This window comes from Pithys albifrons, chromosome 12 (genome assembly GCF_047495875.1).
Source record: "Pithys albifrons albifrons isolate INPA30051 chromosome 12, PitAlb_v1, whole genome shotgun sequence".
Taxonomy (NCBI): Eukaryota; Metazoa; Chordata; class Aves; order Passeriformes; family Thamnophilidae; genus Pithys; species Pithys albifrons.
In genome coordinates, this window is record NC_092469.1 from 3874412 (window position 1) to 3896338 (window position 21927).

At 41.3% G+C, this 21927-nt stretch overlaps 1 protein-coding gene across 1 annotated transcript in view; it reads left to right on the top strand.

Moving 5' to 3' along the window:
* Positions 1-236: 236 nt before the first annotated feature.
* Positions 237-21927, top strand: part of RHPN2 (rhophilin Rho GTPase binding protein 2) — a 29736-nt gene continuing 8045 nt past the window's right edge. The window contains exons 1-8 of the mRNA XM_071567730.1: positions 237-404; positions 9889-10004; positions 13268-13396; positions 15891-15966; positions 16959-17036; positions 18032-18156; positions 19069-19235; positions 21456-21643. Of these exons, the coding sequence (XP_071423831.1) occupies positions 336-404; positions 9889-10004; positions 13268-13396; positions 15891-15966; positions 16959-17036; positions 18032-18156; positions 19069-19235; positions 21456-21643 (948 nt within the window). The 5' untranslated portion in view covers positions 237-335. The remainder of the gene's footprint in view (positions 405-9888; positions 10005-13267; positions 13397-15890; positions 15967-16958; positions 17037-18031; positions 18157-19068; positions 19236-21455; positions 21644-21927) is intronic.

The following is a 21927-nucleotide window of genomic DNA, read 5'->3' on the forward strand; positions in this document are numbered from 1 at the left end:
TGCTACGGGGGGGATGGCGGCACTGTGCGGGCAGGAGCCGGCTGCATCACCGCCGAGCTCCACACTCCGCCAGTCGCGGCCACAGCCCATCCCTGCACGGGCAGCACCGCCGCCACCCCGCCGGGGCTCCCGGGAATCGCCGCAAGTCCCTCGGGGGCGGTGGCGGGGCCGCCCCGCACTGCGGGGAGGGCGGGCTGGGGAGGGCGGGGCGGCTCCTCCCGTCGCGGTGGGGCCGGGCGGGGCTGCGGGGCAGCCGCGGCATTTCCGCGGTGGCGGCTCCGCGCAGTATCGCTCGTGTGGCAGCGGCGACGGAGGCACAGCTGGCCAGCCCGGAGATGACAGATGCGCTCCCGCCCCGCGGCTGCCGGGCGGCGGAGCCCGCCGAGGACGGCTACTTTCGGAAGGTGAGGAGCGCGGTGGGCTGCGTGCCCCAGGGGCTCTGTGCCCGCGACAGCTCCCCCGGCGGCGCTCCAGGGCTGGCCGTCCCCTCGCCGCCTCTCACGGTCTGCTTTGTCCCTGCGAAGCATCTTGGGCTTTGACCTCCGGCGGCAGAGACAGCCTTGGGGGCAACGGAGCAGCGAGGCGAGATGGGGACATCGCCCCGGCTGAGCGCGGCTGCCGGGCCGGGGGCAGGGACTGTCCGGAGCCGGGAGCTGGGGCAGGGGCAGGGACGGTCCGGAGCCGGGAGCTGGGGCAGGGGCAGGGACGGTCCGGAGCCGGGAGCCGGGGCAGGGACGGTCCGGAGCCGGGAGTGTCCGGAGCTGAGCTTGGGCACAGGGGGCACGCCTGGAGCTGGCGGGGCGCTCCGCAGGGTCCCGGGCGGCCCTCCACTGCTTCTGAAGAACAGAAGCACTCGTAACTTTACCAAATGAGTAAAGTTCCAGTTGTCGGTTTTCTTTTTGTCGCCTTTATTTTTATTTATTTATTTATTGCCTCTGCGCTCTTCCCTGTTCACTTCTCGCCGCGTCTCCTCGCTCTCTCTGTAGTAAACTGCCTTACGTCCCTGTAAGAAAGTTTACTGGAGTAAGTAAGTACTGGAGTTAACAACAAAGTTAACAGGCTCGTTAGGAAGTTCTTAATGAACATCTGCCCTAATTACTCTTCAGACTGAGTGGGCGGCTTCTGCCATAACCCGCACCCGAGTTCTTTCTGCACAACAGTAATTACAGCCAAGTATCGCCTGTAGTGCAGCCCCGTGGGCTCCTGTAAACTTCACCGGAGGTAAAGGGCAGTAAGAGCCGTTTTCGGAGAGCTTTCATTCGGCCTCCCGTCGCTGTTTTAAAGTTCTCAGTGCCTATAACTTTTGTTGGTACATTTCAAGTCGGAGTGTAGGAAAACGGGGATTTTGGTGTAGATTCTGGATCCGAGACCATGAACTGCCTATTCTGTGGAGGGAAGCAGAAAAAACGAGCTGTGTACATTAGTTTGTTGCTGGTCACTTTGCATAAAAATATCCCCACGACGCACTGTAGCAACCACCTGGTTACATGGTGGGAAGGCCCATATGCTTTGCTTTGGTGCCCTCTTTGCCGGCTGTTTGCTTTTCTTGCACGCCCCTCACTATTTACCAAATTCACAAGCCCGCAAGAGTTTAAGTAACATTATTGCCCTTTAGCAGAGGAACTGTTTGCAACCGAAAAGAGGCAAGTTTTACCCGTGCCAGCCAGGCTGCAAGGAATCGGTACCACCTGGTAGATAATTAGACAGACTGAAACAACACTGACCAAGTTTGCCTTCTTCATTTGTGTAATTCCACTGTGACACTTGGTGACTAAATCACTTCTGAGTATTCCAGAGCAGGAAATCACTAAGTGTGGCAAAGCTGTAATTACTTAGTTTTCATAGCTATGTTTTCTACCCGATGGGAAGCTTTATACGCTGCCTTGAGGCATGTTAGTAAAAAAGTTAACTTTTTGTGAACTTAAATTAGATAAATCAACTCTTCCACCTATTTGTTTTTACTGATAAGGACGAACTGAAGTTTAGTAGCCAAGTTGTGCCTCAGGTCATTAGAGGAGTGTGTCTTCCACACTCAGACTTGCCAAAGGACTGAGTTTAAATTAAATTGTTACATTTTATAGTTAAGGTCATTGAAGCAGCATTAGATCAGTGTGAACAGGAATGAAGTTTTTCTCATACATGAAAATACTGTAAAATCAATTTTATGCCTAATCATGAGCATCTTTCCCACTTTACATTACTTATATCTTAAAGCAGTAGAAAATGAATAGGAATCTGATAAAATCTGAGGGAGCCAGTGTTGCAGTGAAACATTCTTCCCTCAGGTTCAACAGCCTCATAAGTGTCTTTCCTAAAGTTATAAACTTCAGGTTAGGCTACATGCTCCAAGCTTTCTGTCCCTAAAAGTAAGCAGGAAACCCATAGTCCTTGTTATGCATTAGCTGAATGGTGTCAAAGGTTAGAGCTTTCATTTTAACTCGGCAGTTCTTGGTGAAGGGGAGAAGAAAACCCCACCAAACAACAACAAACCAAATACAAAAAAACCCAAACCCAACCAAACAAAGAACCTCAACCCAACATAAAACAACACCTCTCGTGGGATCTTGAAACGATACAAGCTGCAAACCCAAGGACAAAATATCTTTAGGCCTTAATGTCCCTGTGAATGGTGTGGTCGGTGATTTCGTGTAACTGAAACTGGTGATGGAGCTGTTAATGGGTGTCCCTGGCTCTTCCCCCTCCCCTCTGAGTCACCTGGGTATTGCCTTCCCCTCCCTTTTTAAGTCACACTACTTTTTGTTTTCCTGAAAGGGTTTCAGGGTTGGTTTCCTACTTTTGTTGGTGTGGAACCACATCAATTTCCAGGGTTAGTCCTAGTATTTTTAGATCAAAATACATTTAGATAACTGACTTTTTATTCTGTAAGCAATGGAGCAAAGTGAAAACCCTTGCCTTGCATCAGCCCTGCTCACAGAAGGGCTTCCAAGCACTATTTACACAATGAGGTTGCCTTCCATACTTTCTAAGAATATTGTGCACAATGAAATTTCACAATTGAGAAAAATTGGACTGTTCATACAGTATCCATTTGGTTTAGACTTCATATTTTCTTTTGATGAATGGGTTACTATGGGAAGTATGCCCAAATTCTCTGTAATGCCTTTGTGTGTATTATGCTTTTTGAAGTTTTAAATACAACATACCAGAAGGCAAAGCTCAATGTCCCCAAGATGCAGTATGTAAAACAACTTATTTACTTCATTCTTGTGTGGTGCCTTTTTTTTTTAATGTAGGGAACAGGCCATGTAAAACTATGACTGGCTCTATGTGAAGAGCCAGAAATGGGGAAACAGATGCACAATCCTGTTTCCTGGTTTATCACTAGGAAGTGACTGTGCCAGGTGAGTCTGAGGTGATGAACAGTAGCTATAATGCTGTCCACTTGCACCCTTTCTCAGACTTACCCTTCCAGTGATGTCAGAGCTGCTTGGAGGATCATCTTCCCCTTTCCCTTACCCATCTCTCTCCATTATCTGCATGGCAAAGGCCTATCATTTATATAGGCAAAACTAAATTTTCTTTGCAACTATACATACTGTGAGCTGTCTCAGATGCTCGTGTTGGTTTTGGTGGTGATTTATTTTTGTTTTGGTTTTTTTTTTAATCATCTAATTTTAAGATGATTACCTGTGCATCCACACAGGGTGTATATATCTCTGTCACTCTTGCTCCTGTTCCCTTCCTCTTATATCTCCCTCAGAAACAACCCTTTTTAACAATTTGATTAGCTGCAACCCAACCTGTGAGAAGGATTTGACTTTTAAAACCAAAACAGACAGCAACAAAACATATCCTTGCTGGTGTCCTGAAGAGGAAATGGCAAAGTGGAAAAAGCACCTTATTTTCCATCAAAAAAAAGGTGAAGCTTCTACCTGGCACTTTTTAATTTCTGTGGAGATAAAGCACCAGGAAACTGGTTGTGCTGCTGTTCCGTTTACCTTGGCCATGTGGACAGCTGGAATTCAGTGTACATTGCCAGGGCAAACTGTGCCTGTGCTCCTGGGTGCTGAGAGTGCTCTTGGAGCGGCAGGCTCGTACCTTGACCTGCTGTGTGTGGAGTTCCACATTCCTTCCCCATTCCCGGGAGCAGCCTGTGGATCAGCCATGCATATCCCGCACATCCAGCCACATTCTGCCCCCAGGCTTCTTTTGCCTATGAAAATAATGACGAAACTAATGATAAGAGCACAGAGCAATTTGTTTTAAAAGTAGAGCAAGGCATTTAGACAGGAAGGATTTTTTTCAGCAGACCAACAGTGATTAAAGCAGGTCTGTCCTTGCTGCCACTTTGCTTACACAAGATGCTTCTCCCACCTGAAGGGAAATTATTCTTTAAGTCTGCCATGATTCTGTGCATGGCTTGGCCCCTCAGACCTCTTCCCAGTTACCTTTGGTTCCTTTAGTTCCCTTTGAATTCTCCTGAGGGTAACAGCTTTCTCTTTCAGGCTGCTCCCCCTTTCTGTTTTCTTTTTCATTACAGCACACCACCCTGCTTGACCAGGAAGTTTCACAAAGTAAATATCCCTGAAATGCATCAACGTACAGAACTCATGATATTTATAACACTCATCCAGTCACATGGTGATCTATTAGTAGGGCTATACTTGACTGGTTTTTCAGTTGGGTTTTTTTGGGTGGGTAGGAGCAGAGCAAGGAAGAGACATCTAGCAAGTTCTTAGTACTATATTTTCCCCACCTTGGCTTACTGCTTTGTAACACCTTGCACCGACCAAACTATAAATTTCCCTCATCAGTCAGGAAGTTGCAATAAATGGTAAGAAAAAAACCACAGCTCATTTTCCAAGGTTACTTTTCCTGCAGTTCTCCAAGCATCTGCTGGCTCAACACGAAGCATTCTGGCTCCACTTGGGTTGTTTTGGGTAGCAGTGCTCTGTGCTCCACAGAGGCAGAGCAGTAGGACAGCCAGCTTAATGAACCTTTGATCACTGGAATGAAGATGCATATTTTCTCTTTCTTTGGTTCCATCTGTGAGCCTAGATATTTACCATATATCTGTATGATAATTCAGAAAGGAAGATTATGTATTAGTCCCCCATGTCAGGGGGAAGCTAAAATCAGAAAGCAGGCAGCTCCATAAATGAAGCACCCAGCTGAAAGAGATGATGGGTATGGTAACCAGCTTGTGAATCGGCACTTCTCTAATTAACTCTGTTAACTTTCGGGGTTTCTTCTGCAGGGCTTCCCCCACCTGTGGTTAATGTATCAGTTTACCAACCTGCTACACCTGCCCTTCCACTGGTTTAGCTCATGGGCTTCTTTTTGAGTCATTAGTAGCCAGGCAACCATCAGCATTAGCATTGACACAGGAATATTTATTTGCCTATTTGTTCTCTTTCCACTTGTCTGGCTGGACAGAAACAATATTGCAATGATTCATAACCCTTGTCATCCCTTATCCACTCATTCCATACAAACTCATAAAACCTAAACCAGAAAGTTGGCCTTCATGTGAAATGAAAAATCATTTGAAACTTGGTTAGTCAAGAGGCAGACATCCCTGATGAGATATTAATTTGAATTTTGTTTTGTGAGTGGTGTGACAAGGTGAAGTACTGTGGAGGAAATACATCTTTGGAATTTAATACAATAATTAGTTCTTTATATTAATCTTTGGGGCCAGGCATTTAGAACTATAAAATACTTGTTCATGGAACAAGTGGGTAGGCTTTGGAAGACCCAATCTTACCCTTCTTTAAAAACAAAACAAAACAAAAAAAAACACCAAAAACCCACCACCAAAAACCCACCACCAAAAACCCACCACCAAAAACCCACCACCAAAAACCCACCTCACAACAAACCCCTCAAATAAACCTTGTACTTCTGAAAGACTCACAGTAAATAGTTAAATTTTCACAACTGACCTGGTAGAAATATGTAAAAAGAAACGTAATTATAGTAGTGGAAGAAGGTAAGGAAATAACACTTTAGCAGGACTTGGGATCAGTCCTAGAAATACTGGAGTGAATCATTGTTTGCTACAACTGCTGTTACAGCAGAGAAATTCTGTGCATAAGTTACATACCTACATGTTCAAATATCTGGGAGATAGGGCCATTTGCATACGTTTTGGAGCTTGACGAGCAGCACAGGTTGCACTGGCTGGAAAGGAATGTTTTCTCTTCAGTAGGGAAGCACACCCAGTTTCAACTCTGTGTCACCTTCAGACAGTGTGACTCATCTTAAAAGTTCAGACCACTACTTTGTAAATAATATTTATGCTAATTTTAAATACTCATTGCTGTTACTCATTGTTTGTCGGAGTCGTGATTTTTGTGTCCATCACGGCTGGATTTCTGACATTTTATTGAAGAAGGAACTTCCTGACTTCCAAATTAAATACAGCTGCTCCTTTATTCAGGACCCATATGTTTCACAGACCTGTACACTCTTCCCTCAGTGGGAGGTAATTTCTTAAGGCCTGAAGCCTACACTGGGAAAACCACAAAGGTACTGCCTAAACCCCTTAGACTTGGGATTTTAAGGCTCCCTCAGGTGCCTCTCCACAGGCAAGATAATGTTACTCAACTTAGGTTTTTTCCACCCAAAAATGCATGCAATGAAAGCTTAAACCTTCTTTATTCTTGGTCATTTTTTACAACTTCTTTAGCAATAACCGTTCTTTTGTTGCTATTTAATTAATAATTTTACTGATAGTGTATAAGCCAGGGCAAAATCCAGTTTACTCTCCAGGTTTGCTTGGCTTGGCAAAGAAATAAACAGTAATTAAATGAAGCATCTGGCATCCTGTTGACAAGAAATGAAATAGCAGGTGTGGAAACCACTGGATGTTTGGCTTCTATATATTGTAATGAACTGAATGTTAACATTCTTGGGATTGTCTGTATGTGAACCAGGTAGAAATACTGTCTGGGAAGGGGATCTTCTGCATGGAGGAAAACAAAATTAAGCACTTGCTTGAACCTGTATGTTAAATAATTTTTTAAGAATTTGTACTTTGCAGATTGTAGGTTTTGGTTGTTTTTTTTTTTTTTTTTTTTTTTTGTTTGTTTGGGTTTTTTTTTGTTTTTGGTGGGTTTTTTGGTAGTTATTGGTTATTTCACTGTCCTGTACCCATCATTTTGGCAGCCTGATTACAATAAAGAGTTTAAGCCTGCAAAGGAACACAAACTGAGTGTCCTCGTCCTCTGTGTAGAAAGTGTAAAAAGCAACATTTCCCAAAGAGTAAAATATTAATTCCTTATAGGTCTTGCAAAGTTAATGGGAGGCATATCCTTGCAAACAGGTGAGAGTGTCCTGAAAACAGACTCCTCTATCCACAAGAAGCCTTTCATCAAAACTGCAGCACTTCCAGGCACCCTGGGGGGGATACAGATACCTCAGTCTGCCAGTGCCTTGCTCTCTTTGCATTAAAGCTTCATACAGAGATTAGTGCCTGGACCTGAAATGCAAGGACACGTTTCTGACACTTTTTCTCTTTGCATAGAGTTCAAGATTATTGCTGGTTTGCACTCCTTGCTCAGTAGGAGCTTGTTTGATTTCTGGGCTGAAGCTTGATCGGAGGGTCACTGAAATAACAGATCACTTCCAGGAGCTTCATGGGCTTGGGAATCAGGCAGTTATCTTCCTGAAAAATTTCCCAGAAGTAGAGCTGTAAAAAAGTATTTGAATGATGTCATCAAACGTGTTTGGCACACAGGAAGGGCAGGGAGTTCTGGAAGGAAGCTGCAGCCTTCCAGAAAAAATGTGAAGAAAAGGGCAAGGCAAGGATACATTAAGGAAGGATGCTTGGATTAAATGGTCAAGAAAGAGATTGGAAGAAAATACCTGGTCAGGGATATGGAGGTGACAGGCCTGAGATGAGAATCCAGTATTTAAAATGAAAGCAAAGAGCAAGAGGAAGTAATTGGTGAGGGTCAAATGAACAATGGTAGAATGGCAGGAGATAAGGCTTTGAATACCAGTAGCAGAAAAGATTACACAACACAAAATGAAGAAAAACAAAGTAGGAAAAATGGCTGCATCCCAGAAAAAGAAACAGACTAAGAGCAGAAAGCAACTGGTGTCTACCAGACCATGTTGTGCACCAAAGCGTGCCTTGCTTGTGTCTCTGTGTATAAAGGTATGTAAAGCAGCATAAAGTATTTGGTAGTTAAGGGACTGCTTTTGTCTGAGATGAATGAGTTTGCTCCATGTGTGTGTCCCTGGCAGTAGAAAGTTCATCTTCTGTGTGTTGTGCTTGCTGTGAGTGGTTTCTCAACAAGGAGAGTATCCCCTGCACACCCAAGCTTTGGGCTCCTGCTGTAAGTGGAGTTTCAGTGCAGAAACATTTCTGCAAGGAGTAGTTGGATGTGGTGTGTTTTTCCAAGTTGTCTGGCAAATGGTGCTTTTGAAGATGTTTGCACAAGCTTCCTGTCATTTTATCTATTTGTTACAGAATTGTCAAACTAGACACTTAAAATGAACACTACTGGGCTGTGTGCTTTCTCAATCAAGCCAGTGTAATCTCACTTGATCAGCTCATTTCTCTATTGTCAAGTCACTTTCACTTGATAACCCAAATAAGAACTGAACTTCAAGCAGATGATTAGAACTTCATGTTCTGTTTAAATACTTGCTTTTGTTGTGCTGGTACGTGATTGCTTGACCATTCGTAATTAGAGCTTGTTGAGATATTTTGAAATGCTCTTGTATCAAAGTCAATTTTTTCTAGTCAAAACTAAGAGGGAGATGTTCAAAATAATGCATAATTTAATGCCTGGAGCTGTTGAGAGAAAACGTGTATTGGAAAGACCTGATCCTGCAATCCAGTAGGACTCTGATAAGCTCTGTAATGATACCCAGTGAGGCCACTCAGAAGGACATTCTTTATTTAAGGGTAAACCTTTAAAACAGAGTGGTTTTATTTGCTTCAGAATTAGCAGTTAAGGCTGCAGGGATGTTCTGGCTGGCTCTGAGTATTAATATTCAAAGGTATTTGATACTTTTTTTAAAAAAGAGGTGGCAGGGGCAAAGAATAAAAGCGTGGAAAAGAAACTTCCAGGCTATTTTAAAAGGTATAAAAATTGTGTTCCCCTTAAAGAAAAATAGACAAGCCAACCGTGCAGTCCTATTCATCTGTAACAGTTTTACCTTATCAGTGCTCACCAGAACACAATGGCTCAGCCCTGCTCCAACAGAGTCTTGTGCTTGGGGAGGGGATGCACATATTGGGGATTTCACACTTTACTTTTCAAGGGCTTGATCTGATGAGTGTCTGAAGGTAAAATCATCATCTTATCCTGTCAAGCTGTACTTTTAAAAGTTTGAGATGTAAAGGGAGGAACGTAGGGAAGGAGAGGTACCCAAGGTCTGAGCACCAGAAGGAAGGAGCAGAGATGCTTTGAGAGGTTCTGGAAGCTGTGAGCAGTGATGCCACCAAAGCCTGGCTTCGGCAGAGTTGTGTTTCAGGGCTGCACATACCCCAGTGTGGAACTCTGATGTTTTGCAAGGGTTAAGCAGAAGTTTTGGTGGGAGTTGCTGCGTTGCCAGATACTGTTTTTATGAAATCTGTAGAAACTTAATAACATTCTTTCAAATTGCGTTGTATTTGCAAAATACCTTGAAAATATTTTCAGGGGAGAACAGACTGTCACACACGTGTACTTAAGCTTTAAACAAATACTTTCTGTCTGGGTTTTAATGTTAAATACTGTGATCATGGTGTCTCTTTTGCTTTTAATGACCAAGTTTGAGATAAGAAGCACTGTCAGTCATTCCTCATTGATGTAAATGTAGTTAATTTGTATTCATACAGAGCCTGCCATTAACATTCCTTTAAATTCACTGTTACTCTCTCTTAAGTGCCTTCCAACAGAAACAAACAACTTGTTTTCTTAATTCTAGGGATGCAATCCCCTTGCCGAGACTGGACGAAGCAAACTGCAAAATCAAAGAGCTGTCCTAAACCAACAGATCTTAAGAGCAGTGAGAATGAGAGCTGGCGCTGAAAATCTTCTAAGGTACGTGTCGTGGCTTCCTAATTCTCCTCCAAGGAACAATTTTTAAATTTTCTTTTAATTAATTTTGTTTAACTCTCTTAGCTGTTGCTTTTCCCCAGTCTGCCTAAAGTGCTGCATCAATTAGTGTTGGATGCTTTGTGAATGTCCCTGAGGTTTTTTCCAGCCGGAGCTCTACAGAGTCATTACCTGCTCTCAAATTCACTTTCAGGGCTGCTTTGTTGTTGCAAACAGCTGCATGTTAGACTGTCTCAGGTCATTCTCTTTGTTCAGCTTTATTGCTAGTGATGATGGCAAGTGAACCGTGCTGAATATTGGAATGAGTCCTTTTACAGCTCGGATCAAACAAAGGAATTGCCACTATGCTGTTGCTTTTTCCAAGATTCTCTCGCTCTTTGCTCTGCAGTGGAAAGGACCATCAGTTGCCCACTGATGCAGGAGTAGCAGGGTAGCACACACATGATTTGAGCTGGGTTACAGTTGCCACCAAATTCTCCTGAAGTTTGGGGTAACTGGAAGAGATTTTGCTCTTCATCTATTATATTTTGTCCACCAATTTTATTTTTTAAGGACATGTTTTCTTAAGTGGCTGTCCCCACAGGAATAGCTTTATGTTGACCCTGCCCTAAGGCTTAGCAAACAGTCCTGTAGCTTTGCAACAGTCAGTCCATCCCTCTGTTACACAGAACTGAGCATTTTCCCAGTTCTCATCTGCAAGAATCTCCTGTAGTGTCTGTTTTTCTGCAACTGGAGAACCAATGGGGTTTCAAGAACAAAATCTAGTAAGTGTACTTAAAGAAGTGAAAGTGTTTGGATAAATTCAGTTTTCTTAAACTTGTCCTTTGCCTGTCACCTGCCTTTATGTCTCCTCTTGTAAGAAAGGTGACAGGTTGAAAATTTCGGTAGTTTTATCCTCTGTGACTGACTTAATTTTGCTTTGTTTTCTGGTAATTGACTTCAGGGGTAAGACTTAAGAGTCTTTTGCCACCTTTTGTGTGCTTAGCAAAATTATTATCCCTGCTTTTGAAAGGCAACCCTGTTCTCTCAGTAGATGTTTTTGTCAGCTCAGGAGAGGAGTGTTTTGTAAGGGCTAAAGAGATGAGTAATATCTAATGTGGTATTGGTGACATTCAACATAAAGATGTCCTAAAGTTCAGCTTCTGATGCCAATATTAATTGCTGAAATATTGAAGTTACTCTTTACAAGAGAGGGAACTAAGCCTGCTTAAGAAAAGAGGATCAGACTTATTTCTTAAGTTTTTAGAAATTTAAAATGAATTTACACTTGTTGGACTCGCTAGTTCTTTGAAAGAAGGAATTTCAGAAGTAACCTGACCACCAGATAGTATTTACAGTCTGCTAAGGAAAAACATAAACAGTTTTCAGATTCTGCTTGAGTTTCTTCAAGTTCTAAAAGAAACAAAACCCAATTGCTGTCCACGGGGAGCCTTCTGCAGCAGGACTTGAGAAGAAGCTGGAAATGCAGGTTTCTTTACTCTTTGCTGAAAATAAATGTTAGAATTGAAGCAAGTGATCCAAATAGTACAAAGACTTTAGTGTTTAGAATTTCTGAAAGTCACCCTCTGGGTTAAAATTGAATTCAGAGTAGAGTTATGTGGATCTCAACGACACCACAATGCCCCTGTAGCTGTCTTTGGTGGGTGTCATTACAAAGTTTGTCTGCAGTGCAAAAAGCATGAAAAGGTAACTGAATTAACTCTAAATTGACATGGATGTTCCCAGTAAGAGAACCAGCAGAGCTGACCTGGGTAGACCATTGAGCTTTCTGAAAAAGATATTAGAATCCCTCCTGGGGAGAATGGTAAGCCAGAGCAGAGCATTAATATGCCACAATTACTGTGCCTGGAGCATCAAGGCTTGCCCATTTATCTCTGGTGGTGCCTTCATCAAGGAAGGTCCACTCCACCCTATGTTTGTGCCAAGTTTGGCTTATGGCAGCAACAAATGTTAACATTGTTTAATTGAAGCAATCCAAGGTATTCAGTGAAGTACAGCATAGAAAATTCACAGATAACTCCTGTATAATATGAAATAGAAACGTTTAGCCTTGGAATAACTGGTTCTTCACCAAGGTGCTCCATCAAACTGGAGGACTGTTCCAAGTAGAGTCTAGATCCATCAGATGGTTGTTCATAAATATTTATGAAGGTGACTTTTGTCTTGAATACAGATAAATGCGGAATGCTGCAAATTTAAAATAGGTTTGTTACAGTCCAAGATTTGGACTCTAAGGGTATAACATCTTGAGCGTGGATACAGATCAAGACTTTTAATCTCAAACTCTGTGGTTATAGATACAGATGCAGATGGTTTAAGTCTCTTGGAAAGAGACTTAATCTCAAACCTGTGGTTATAGATACAGATGCAGATGGTTTAAGTCTCTTGGAAAGAGACTTAATCTCAAACCTGTGGTTATAGATACAGATGCAGATTGTTTAAGTCTCTTGGAAAGAGACTTAATCTCAAACTCTGTGGTTATAGATACAGATGCAGATGGTTTAAGTCTCTTGGAAAGAGTAATATTCTAATAAATTCCTTGTATGAAGGATCAGATTAGAAATTGATATGAATGCACAAAAAATCACACAGAAGTGCTCAGGGGGGCTACATATTAACATCCACTCTGCTACAGCTAAAAATGTTGTCATTTAAATACATAAATGACAAAAGAAACAAGAAACAAAATCATATTTACATCCAACAAAATCAAATTATAGAAGAAGTTGTCTGAAAATAAAAAGAAATATCTTTCTGCCAGTAGATCTTTCTGTAGTAACTGTTTCATAGGAAAGTTGCTTTCTTTTATTCTTAAGATCAGAAATCTCAACAGATCTTGATTCAATTTATAAAGCGGGGGAATTATCTTTTAAAAAAGTGCCTCCTGACTCTTCCCGCCACCACCCTCCTAGGAATAAAAGTCACATAATCTGAAAATAGGACTGTGATTCTGTTTAAGATGCTTTAGTTTTCTTCATTAATTTATCTGAAAATAAGCCTGACCCTGAATCACACACAAAAAATGGAGCATTAGCAAACCTTCCGTGGCCGTGTGCTGTTATCTGGAAACTATCCCAGGCACTCCCTTGACAGAAAATACTAATAAATTCTGAAATGTGAGGTCTTGTATCATCTCTTAAAGAGATAGAAAAATCTTAGAAATGTTGAGAATGCTGGCAAGGGGTCAACCAAGCTTGTAGAAAACCTTTTTCCCTGCAATGAAAAGAATTATGTGTCTCTTTCTGCAGAGCAACCACCAACAACAAAGTACGAGAGCAGGTACTACTGGAACTGAGCTTTGTAAACTCAGACCTGCAGATCTTAAAGGAGGAATTGGAAGGACTTAATATCTCAGTAGAAGTTTATCAAAATGCAGAGTAAGTATAAAGCCAATTATTAACAGGTCTTCTGTTTTCCCTTGGAAACAAAATTGTTTCTAGGTGAATGTTGGACAGCTTGATAGGAGGAGAACATATTTGATGGTAGATTTGTTGACTAAGGGTTGGTCTGCATATTTGCCTTTCACTTGGGAAAGGTGTGTGCCACTAACCCTTGCATATGGAGTTCCTTTGCCAAGGAAGGTATTGCAAGAATTGAAGGCTCTGGGGGCTGCACTGGGGACACGTGGCACTTGGCAGAATTCCCAGGACTGGAATGGCTAATTGGCTCAGGACATTCTGGAGGGAACCAACCCAGTGCTATAATAACATCTCTTCTCAAACGTGGTGCATACAGCAGTCCTCTCTTTAGCAGGAGAACAGAAGCACAACACTGATTTGTTGTTCAGAGCAGACCAGGCAATCGTTAAGGTGTGCCCTCCAGGGACAGAAATTCCCAAATTGGGCAGCTAAAGCAGAGAAATTTTAAGTGGATGAAGTTGGATTTTTCCAAGATTCCACTAATTTTTAAATTGCAATGGATTCCTCAAAGGTAAAACTTCAAAGTCAGAGTATTCATTGCCTGCAGGCTGTGGGTCTGGGTCTCTCTTGTCACTGTTCTCAGGCAATAAATTCCAGGTGGACTACAAGGAATTCTTAATGTTGAGGGACTAAGCACATTTCCAGTGGGGTAACTTTCAACTGAATGCTGACTTTGTACAAAATATCTATGTTTAATTTTTCTCAAAAAGGATCTCTACACCTATGGAGAACTTTGACAACTGCTGGTTGCAAAAATATTTTGGTTTGGGGTTTTTTTTTGAGATTTTTTTTTTTGGTTCAAGATTTTACTGGTCTTCATAGATACGTCTGAGCACACAGAGCACTATGACAGTTATGGCTGTGGAAATGAGAGCAGGACTCCACAAGTACTATTTCTTCTTCTAGCTAAGGAATATTAAAAATACTTGGATTCTCAGTGGAGGGTGAGCAGCAGGTCAGGCCCCAAGGCAGGCAGGAGCCTTGAGGCTGGACAGCAATATGCTTGCTATTCTCTCCTGATCCTGCTTCCCCAGTCTGTTTTGAAGGTATTTTACCTCTCTGCTTCTGTTCACTCTAAGCTCAAAATGCTTTTTATTTCAAAAGCTAAAATAATTCACTTATCTGTTCTCCAGTCTTTAAGAGCAAACAGTTATTAATAGTTGCTCCCTGACTCCACTGTGCTTATGGTTGTTACCATGAGGTCCCACCCACGGGTTACTGGGTTACCCTGCATTGTGTTAGTCCAGTTTGCAGGGCTGCCCTTCCCAGGGCTTGCACACAGCTGCACTGAGGAGCCTGACGCTATTTCTCCTTGGTTCTGGAAATCCAGGATCACCTCCCTGACTGTTCAGTGCTTCCATGACGTTTCTCCATGGGTGTGACACCTTAGCTGTGAAAAGAATACAAATTCATTTCCTTTGAATGACAAATGCTGGTGTCTGCAGGGACTGTGGGTGGTACCAGAATTCACTAAATAGTAAAGTAGGATTTCTGTGGCATGTCTCAGTTCCTTTTGGAGAAAGTTTTATCATAATCTGTGGTAAAAGTGTTGAGGTTTCTTGTAAAAGCCTCAGCAGAACTCAGGTCAGCTCCACTACCTGCAGTGGGGGTTTGGCTCTGTATCCTGGAAATCCTTTTCAAGTCAGCAGAGCCACTTTCTGGATCATGAAGCATCTTCCTCTGCTGAGGAAGCTCCGTTCCTACTCCCACCTTCCCAAGATGGAATTTTCACCAGTAAAAAAGCTGATAAGGCCATACATGACTGTGGGATTTTGTAGTTGGTAGTGGAACACTCTAAACAATTATTAGACAGTCAAACATTGTTTTCAGGAAACACAAAGATATTAGATAAACCTTATAATTGCTTGATACAGATCTGTTAAACCTACTTAAAGAACATGTATCTGGAAGTTCTGATCTCTGAGTCACAGTTCTCATCCTTATTGCCCTTTGATATTCTAGAGGTTAACACTTGGCATTGTCTGGCAACTAAGGAGCTCTCAGATTTCTTATTCCCAGACCTTTCAGTGCAAAAGCTGCTATACTTTGGCCCTGTTTTTCCCTGCATTAGGCACAGGCATCACTTCGACATAGGAAACCATTGGCAGCATGTAAAATACTGATTATATCTACTGATAATCACCAGAGCTCTTGCTGTGATAGATCTCCCAGCAGTGGAGCTAAATTGCAGCAAGCCAGATTTTTAGAGTCTCCTTTTCATTCCTTGAAGGAAAAATAGGCTTAAATGAAAAAAAAAAAGTGCAGGTAAGTAGCTTTGTTCACTCTCTTCTGGAGAAGTCACAGATCTTCTTGGGCAGGAAGGAACTGTTATAAAGTATGTACTTTTCACTGAACACACATCACTGTACAAACTTCTGTCATCAAATAAAACAAAATTAATTTAAACAGACAACAAATATTTCTGAATGTTTTTGCTTTTTTTTTTCCACAGAGAGACTTTCAGTATTCCCTTGGTACCTCTTGGCTTGAAGGAAACCAAAGAAGTGGACTTTACACTCCCCCTCAAGGTAAATTCCACATACACTTTTCAGAATGAATAGCTAACAGAAATAACTTCCATTTCAGATTTCTTTAAAGAACCAGAATTAATTTATGTACAAATTATTTTTTGTTTTGCCCTAAAACCAAGATCACAACATGTTAAAAATTAACTACCAATTATGTGAGTCATTGCTCCTTTGTGACTAGGACAAGGAGCCAGAAAATGTTATAAGAAATTCTATTTTGGAGACAGTAGAGTTAAACCAAAGAGAATAAAAATTTCTTCTATAGTTTTTGGTGTTAATAAGAGCATTGATTACTGATTGAAGTGCAAAAGGCAGTAGTAACAAAGGTTTTACTCAGCATAATGCAGTGATACACCAACTTGCACTAGCCAGGCTGGCTGAGCTGGAAGCAGAGCTGCAGCATTAACACTGCTGTTTGTTGCTGACATACTTTGCTGGCTCTTTGAGCCAAGTTCTGTATTTTCTGCTCTGCTGTGTATGGTGCAATGTAGATTTTATCTCCCAGTAAACCATCTGATGTCACTGTAACATTTGTCTCTGTTTTGACTTCTGAGGGTTAAAATCTGGTCAGATTCTGGTCCCACTTCATGCCATTGCAGCTTTGTTACTTTAAATGGAATTGCCCTAAAATAGCTGACAAGAATTTGACAGTCTCTTTCTGTTAACAAATTTTTATGGTTATTTGATTCCCTTGTCATTTTAGGTAACAGGTTTTGTTTGCCCCTTTCAAAGTGGTGGTGGTTTAAAACCTACTGGAGTTGATGTAACAGCTGTTTCTTTACATCAGAGTGAAATTTCTTGTCTCAGATATCTAATCAAATCATTAATTCTATTGCCTTCTTGGAGTCTTGTTGCTCTGTGTTACTGTACTGTGAACTGGAAGGGAGCAGGCTCTGTTCACAATTGAATCAATTTTGTACTGGTTGCAACTTCAGAAAAAATAGCTCAAGTTAATTTTAGATATTCCAATTTTTTACTTTTTTTTTTTTTAGGACTTTATTCTGGAACATTATAGTGAAGACAGCTCTGAGTATGAAGATGAAATAGCAGATCTCATGGATCTGAGACAGGTAAGTTCACGTATGGCACACTGTGAAGTCTTTTAATCTACAGTGGCAAATAATAACATTTGTATGAAAACAGAATATGCCACTGTTACTTAGAGATTATCATATTCTTACTGACTTCATTTCTGAGACATGGGGCACAAATCTCCATTGGCCAAGAGCTTTACAGCCTGAGTAAAGAAAAAGTGCAGAAAATAATGAAGCTATGCAGAGTGATTGAGCTACTGACGAAACTTGTTAAATCTTGTAAATAGAAGATTTGTCTTACCTACTTTTTGTTACTTTAAAGTATTTTAAATTTAGCAGGAAGAGTGTTGAAGTGAATTAATCTGGCAAAATATTGTAGTAGAATGGTGGGTAGTTCTAACTATTGATTGTTTCCTGTATTATGCTAAAAACATAGGTGCTCTCTGTAGCTTTCATAAAATACCCACAATCTTTATTTAATTAACTCTGACACTTGCCAAACAGATCCTGTTTGCTTTCTTAAAGGTTATGTGCTACTTCTCTGCAGCCGAAAACCTCATATTTGGAATGCATCCATATGGCCCTAAGCTTATTGTTCTCAGATTCCACACATTTCTGAAGGGAAGTTCTGGCCAAGTGGGGGTTGGTCTCTTCTCCCAGGCACTCAGCAATAGGACAAGGGGGCACGATGGGCTCAAGCTCTGCCAGGGGAAATTGAAGTTGGAGAGCAGAAAAAACTTCTTTGCAGAGAGAGTGCTCAGGCATTGGAATGGGCTGCCCAGAGAGGGCATGGATTCCCCATCCCTGGAGGTTTTTAAATGCAGATTAGCCGTGGCACTGAGTGCCATGATCTGGTAAAGGGACTGGAGTTGGACCAAGGGTTGGACTTGATGATCTCGGAGGTCTTTTCCAACCCAATCAAGTCTATGATGTGCAGAAGTCCAGAGGAAGCTGCGCTTTCTCCTTGGTGTTTCAGTGTTCCTCCTGTGGCTCAACAGCACATCCTGAATTTTAATCCCTTGTGTTCCCAGGCCTGTCGCACTCCCAGCCGAGACGAAGCTGGCATTGAGATGTTGATAAGTTATTTCCTGCAACTTGGTTATGTAGAAAACAGATTCTTCCCACCCACCAGGCACATGGGAGTTTTATTTACATGGTAAGTGTGGACTTCATGTTTCTCTTTAGTCCTTTTTTATTTTTTTTTCTCATGACACTGTTAATCATTAACTGTCTTTTGTTTAATTTGAAGCACATCAGTGTGTCTCTCCCCCGACTCCCTGATCTGTGTGTTGTCAGGTTTGGTTTTTTTAAGAATTAAGAGTAAACCTGAATATAAAACATCCCTTTCATGCTTAGAGTGAAACCATTGACTAGATTATGATTTGGGCTACCAGTTATCACAAGGGAAAAAGACAGAAAATAATAACTTTGGACAGCTACAGATATTTCCTGAACTTTCTCACACAGAAAGATGAGGAATGAGTCAGACCTTAATTCTCCTCCTTCCATTTGTTAAGATGACCATTTGGGCCAGAAGAGAGAGAGGAGTAACTTAATTTGTTACAGGGAATTATTTACTACATCTGTGAGCAAAATTTTACTCTGAAATCAAAATGTTTATGATGGAAAAAAAGATGACTACCATGTAGGCAAGAGGAACTGTTAGATTTCTAGTCATAACTGCAAATAGAAACCTTAAACACAAGCAGTGGAGAATCTGCCCCTGCCAATAGTTGATCTTTGGCAACATCTGAGTAGGAGAACAAAGCAGCACATGTGGGTGCTTCCTCCATGTACTCTGGGCCTCTGTGATGTGACATCTAACTTAGAAGTGCCTATAAAACAACCTTATGGAGGTAAACCTGCTGAAGACAGTCTCAAACACAGCTCTTCTCTGGCTTGCAGCATGTGGATTGTTCTCACAGTACACAATGGTGTTTCTGTTCGTTTTCACTGTAGCAGAACAGTTCCTAAGAATTCCACTGCTTGCTCAGAAAAACAGAGTGAAAATATCTGTTGTTTCAATGGACTCTGCTAATCTTAACACTTCTAATATTTGTCTCCCAAGGTATGATTCCTTCACGGGTGTCCCAGTGTGTCAGCAAAATCTGTTGCTTGAAAAAGCCAGTATTTTATTCAACATTGGAGCTCTCTACACCCAGATTGGAACGAGATGCAATCGTCAGACACAGGCTGGACTTGAAAATGCCGTTGATGCTTTTCAGAAAGCTGCAGGTACACACTTTGAAATACTGGGAAGGTCTTTATGCCAGTGTTCCTGATCTCATTCTGATGTCCTGCAGATTGCTGCATTTCCTACTGGCTTCATTACTCAAAAAAGGAGGAATAGAGAAATTCAAGAAGCCTAGTGAGGAGCTCAGGTCAAGCTTTAACTCACAACCTGTAGTTGCAGCCTGAACATGTAGATAAAATGGTGAATGCTGGTTAGTGATTAGTGAACTGCAGTTCAAAGGTCCAGCTACAGCACTGGCATTAACTGCTTCACTCTTCCTTGTTTCACCAGCACGTTGGTGTTGAATCTGTACAAGAGACAGTTTAAAGGTTTCATAAAAATCCTTAAAACCTAGTTTTCCATATGGGGGTCTTAAAAACCAATCTTGCTGTGTTCTCTGGTGGAAGTTGCAGTTCTCTGAAAGTTGGCTACCTGTTTTCCATAGATTCTAAAGGCAAACAGGATCAAAGTAATCAATCTGTGTCCCAAACAAAGAAAAATAGAAATTCTAAAAAAGGGAATCATATCCCTTGAACTAGCATGTTATACAAACTTTTGGTTGTTGCAGGTTTTTTGATAGATTTTCTAATTTATTTTTTAAGTATCATTTGTGCTACACATAATGGTTAGATGTGTCCTATGTAAGTACTGTAGGATTTATTTCTGCACTAACAGTGTGGCTATGGGTGGCTTTATCACCTACCAACTGTGCACCACAGAATTGAGTTATCATGAACCCCCTCTTTTGAATACACCGTTATCAAAAAAATGTGCAGTATTTCTTCATGCATATTTTAAATAAATTCTTTTTCAACCTTTGTATTTCATCTAAAAGAAATTTCAGTAACTGAGAATTTTCTCAATTTTACTGCTGTTCCTTCCATTCTGCAAATATTAAGCCCCACCCCACTGCTTTTCACTTCAAGATGTTTGCAGAACAGAACGAATTTCAAACTGGAAAGGCCTTGTTTGCTCCCCCAGCACCTTTGCAGGGCCCCAGAGCAACATGTTCACTGTACCTGTGCATGGCTCTGTGACACTTGGGGCTGTTGGCAGAGACACAATTCAGGGCATGGATTAACTGTGTCCCAGTGGAACACATTGCACAGAGTTTGTCCTCAGCAAAGCTCTCTGCATAAGCAGAAGGATGTTGAGAACAAAAAGCTTGTATATTTTCCCCCCCTGGTATTTTCAGTTCCTTTCAGTAGGGCACTCCATCAGTACTTGGCATGCACCTGGCAAGTTTGGGCTTAGTTTTTTCAGTGTAAAAAGGCAGAGATGGCCATAATTCAAATTTGTGTAAGGGCTTATTAAAAATTAAGCTAAACTGTAACATGGAAAATTAAAAATCACAAAAACTGTTAGTAGGAAAATACAACACAACACAGCCAGAACTGAGTGTAGTGGCAAGAAGTAAAGTTACAGAAACTGGGACACTTAAAAGGCAGAGGTCTTATTGTTAGACTTTTGCAGAATTATCAGCAATTAGCAAGGCAATAGAACTCACAAAACCAGTTGGATGACATGCACACTGAAGGTTATGCTTCCATCTGTGAAACTGTTACTCAATATTTGCACTACAGTTAGTGTTTGTTTTTAATTTGATAAATGATAGATATTACTAATCTTTTGGTGGAACCAAATGTCTAGAGAAGAATCTTATTTTCAGTCTACTGAATATAAATAAATAAAAGTTCTAGTTTACTTGCAGGCATGGACTGGAGCTTTCAGTTGGACACACAATGCACTTAGCAGCCTCTGAAAAGGAGATTTTTATATTTGTATATATACTTTTTTTATTTGTGTTTTTTCCTTCCAGCCAGAGGTTCTGCTGTCACCTCTTTATAACAGCTATGCAGAATTCTTTCCTGTCCCCTGTACAAGCCCTAGCCTGCCACTCCCATATACAAGTCCCATTCACTTCAGCACAGTTTTACAGTCCATCACAAGAATTGTTTCAAGCAAATCTGAGGGCAGTGCCCCAAAACTTCCAGTTTCTGTTGCTTCTCTGAATTGTGAGAACTGTGCCTGGAGATAATTGATGGAAATGCAAAGCAGAACCTGTGGGTCAGTTTAATTTCATCTATACCAAGAATCCCTTCAGACTGCTGTAATGCAGTACTAGAAAATACGCTTTCAATCCTAATTATTATGGTACATGCTAGAATTAAGTTCCCTTGTTCTCTCTTTGTAATGCTAATAAAACCATTTTGTACTTTCAGGAGTCTTAAGCTACTTAAAGGAGACTTTTACTCACACACCAAGTTATGACATGAGCCCAGCTATGCTGAATGTGCTGGTGAAAATGATGCTTGCACAGGCTCGAGAGTGTGTTTTTGAGCAGATTGGTCTTTCTGGAATACGCAACGAGTTTTTCACTCTAGTAAAAATGACACAGGAAGTTGCCAAGGTAAAATATGGAGCTTTAGTCCTAAAAATAACTGTTTACAGTGCTGTGTTACTAGATACAGCTTCTAGTAATATTAACACAATTTATTAAATTTAAATGTTAACAATCATTATTGAAAAACAAAAGTAACAAGGGACAGCTTGCAAAGCCACGGTGAGAACCACAACCTTTCAGAAGATTAAAACATGAGGAGCTGCAATCTAAATATTGTTTTAGAACTGTTACTGATTTTTAATTCATAGTTTTTAGAGTTTAACAGAAACGTGCTGAAACACTCAGGCTGT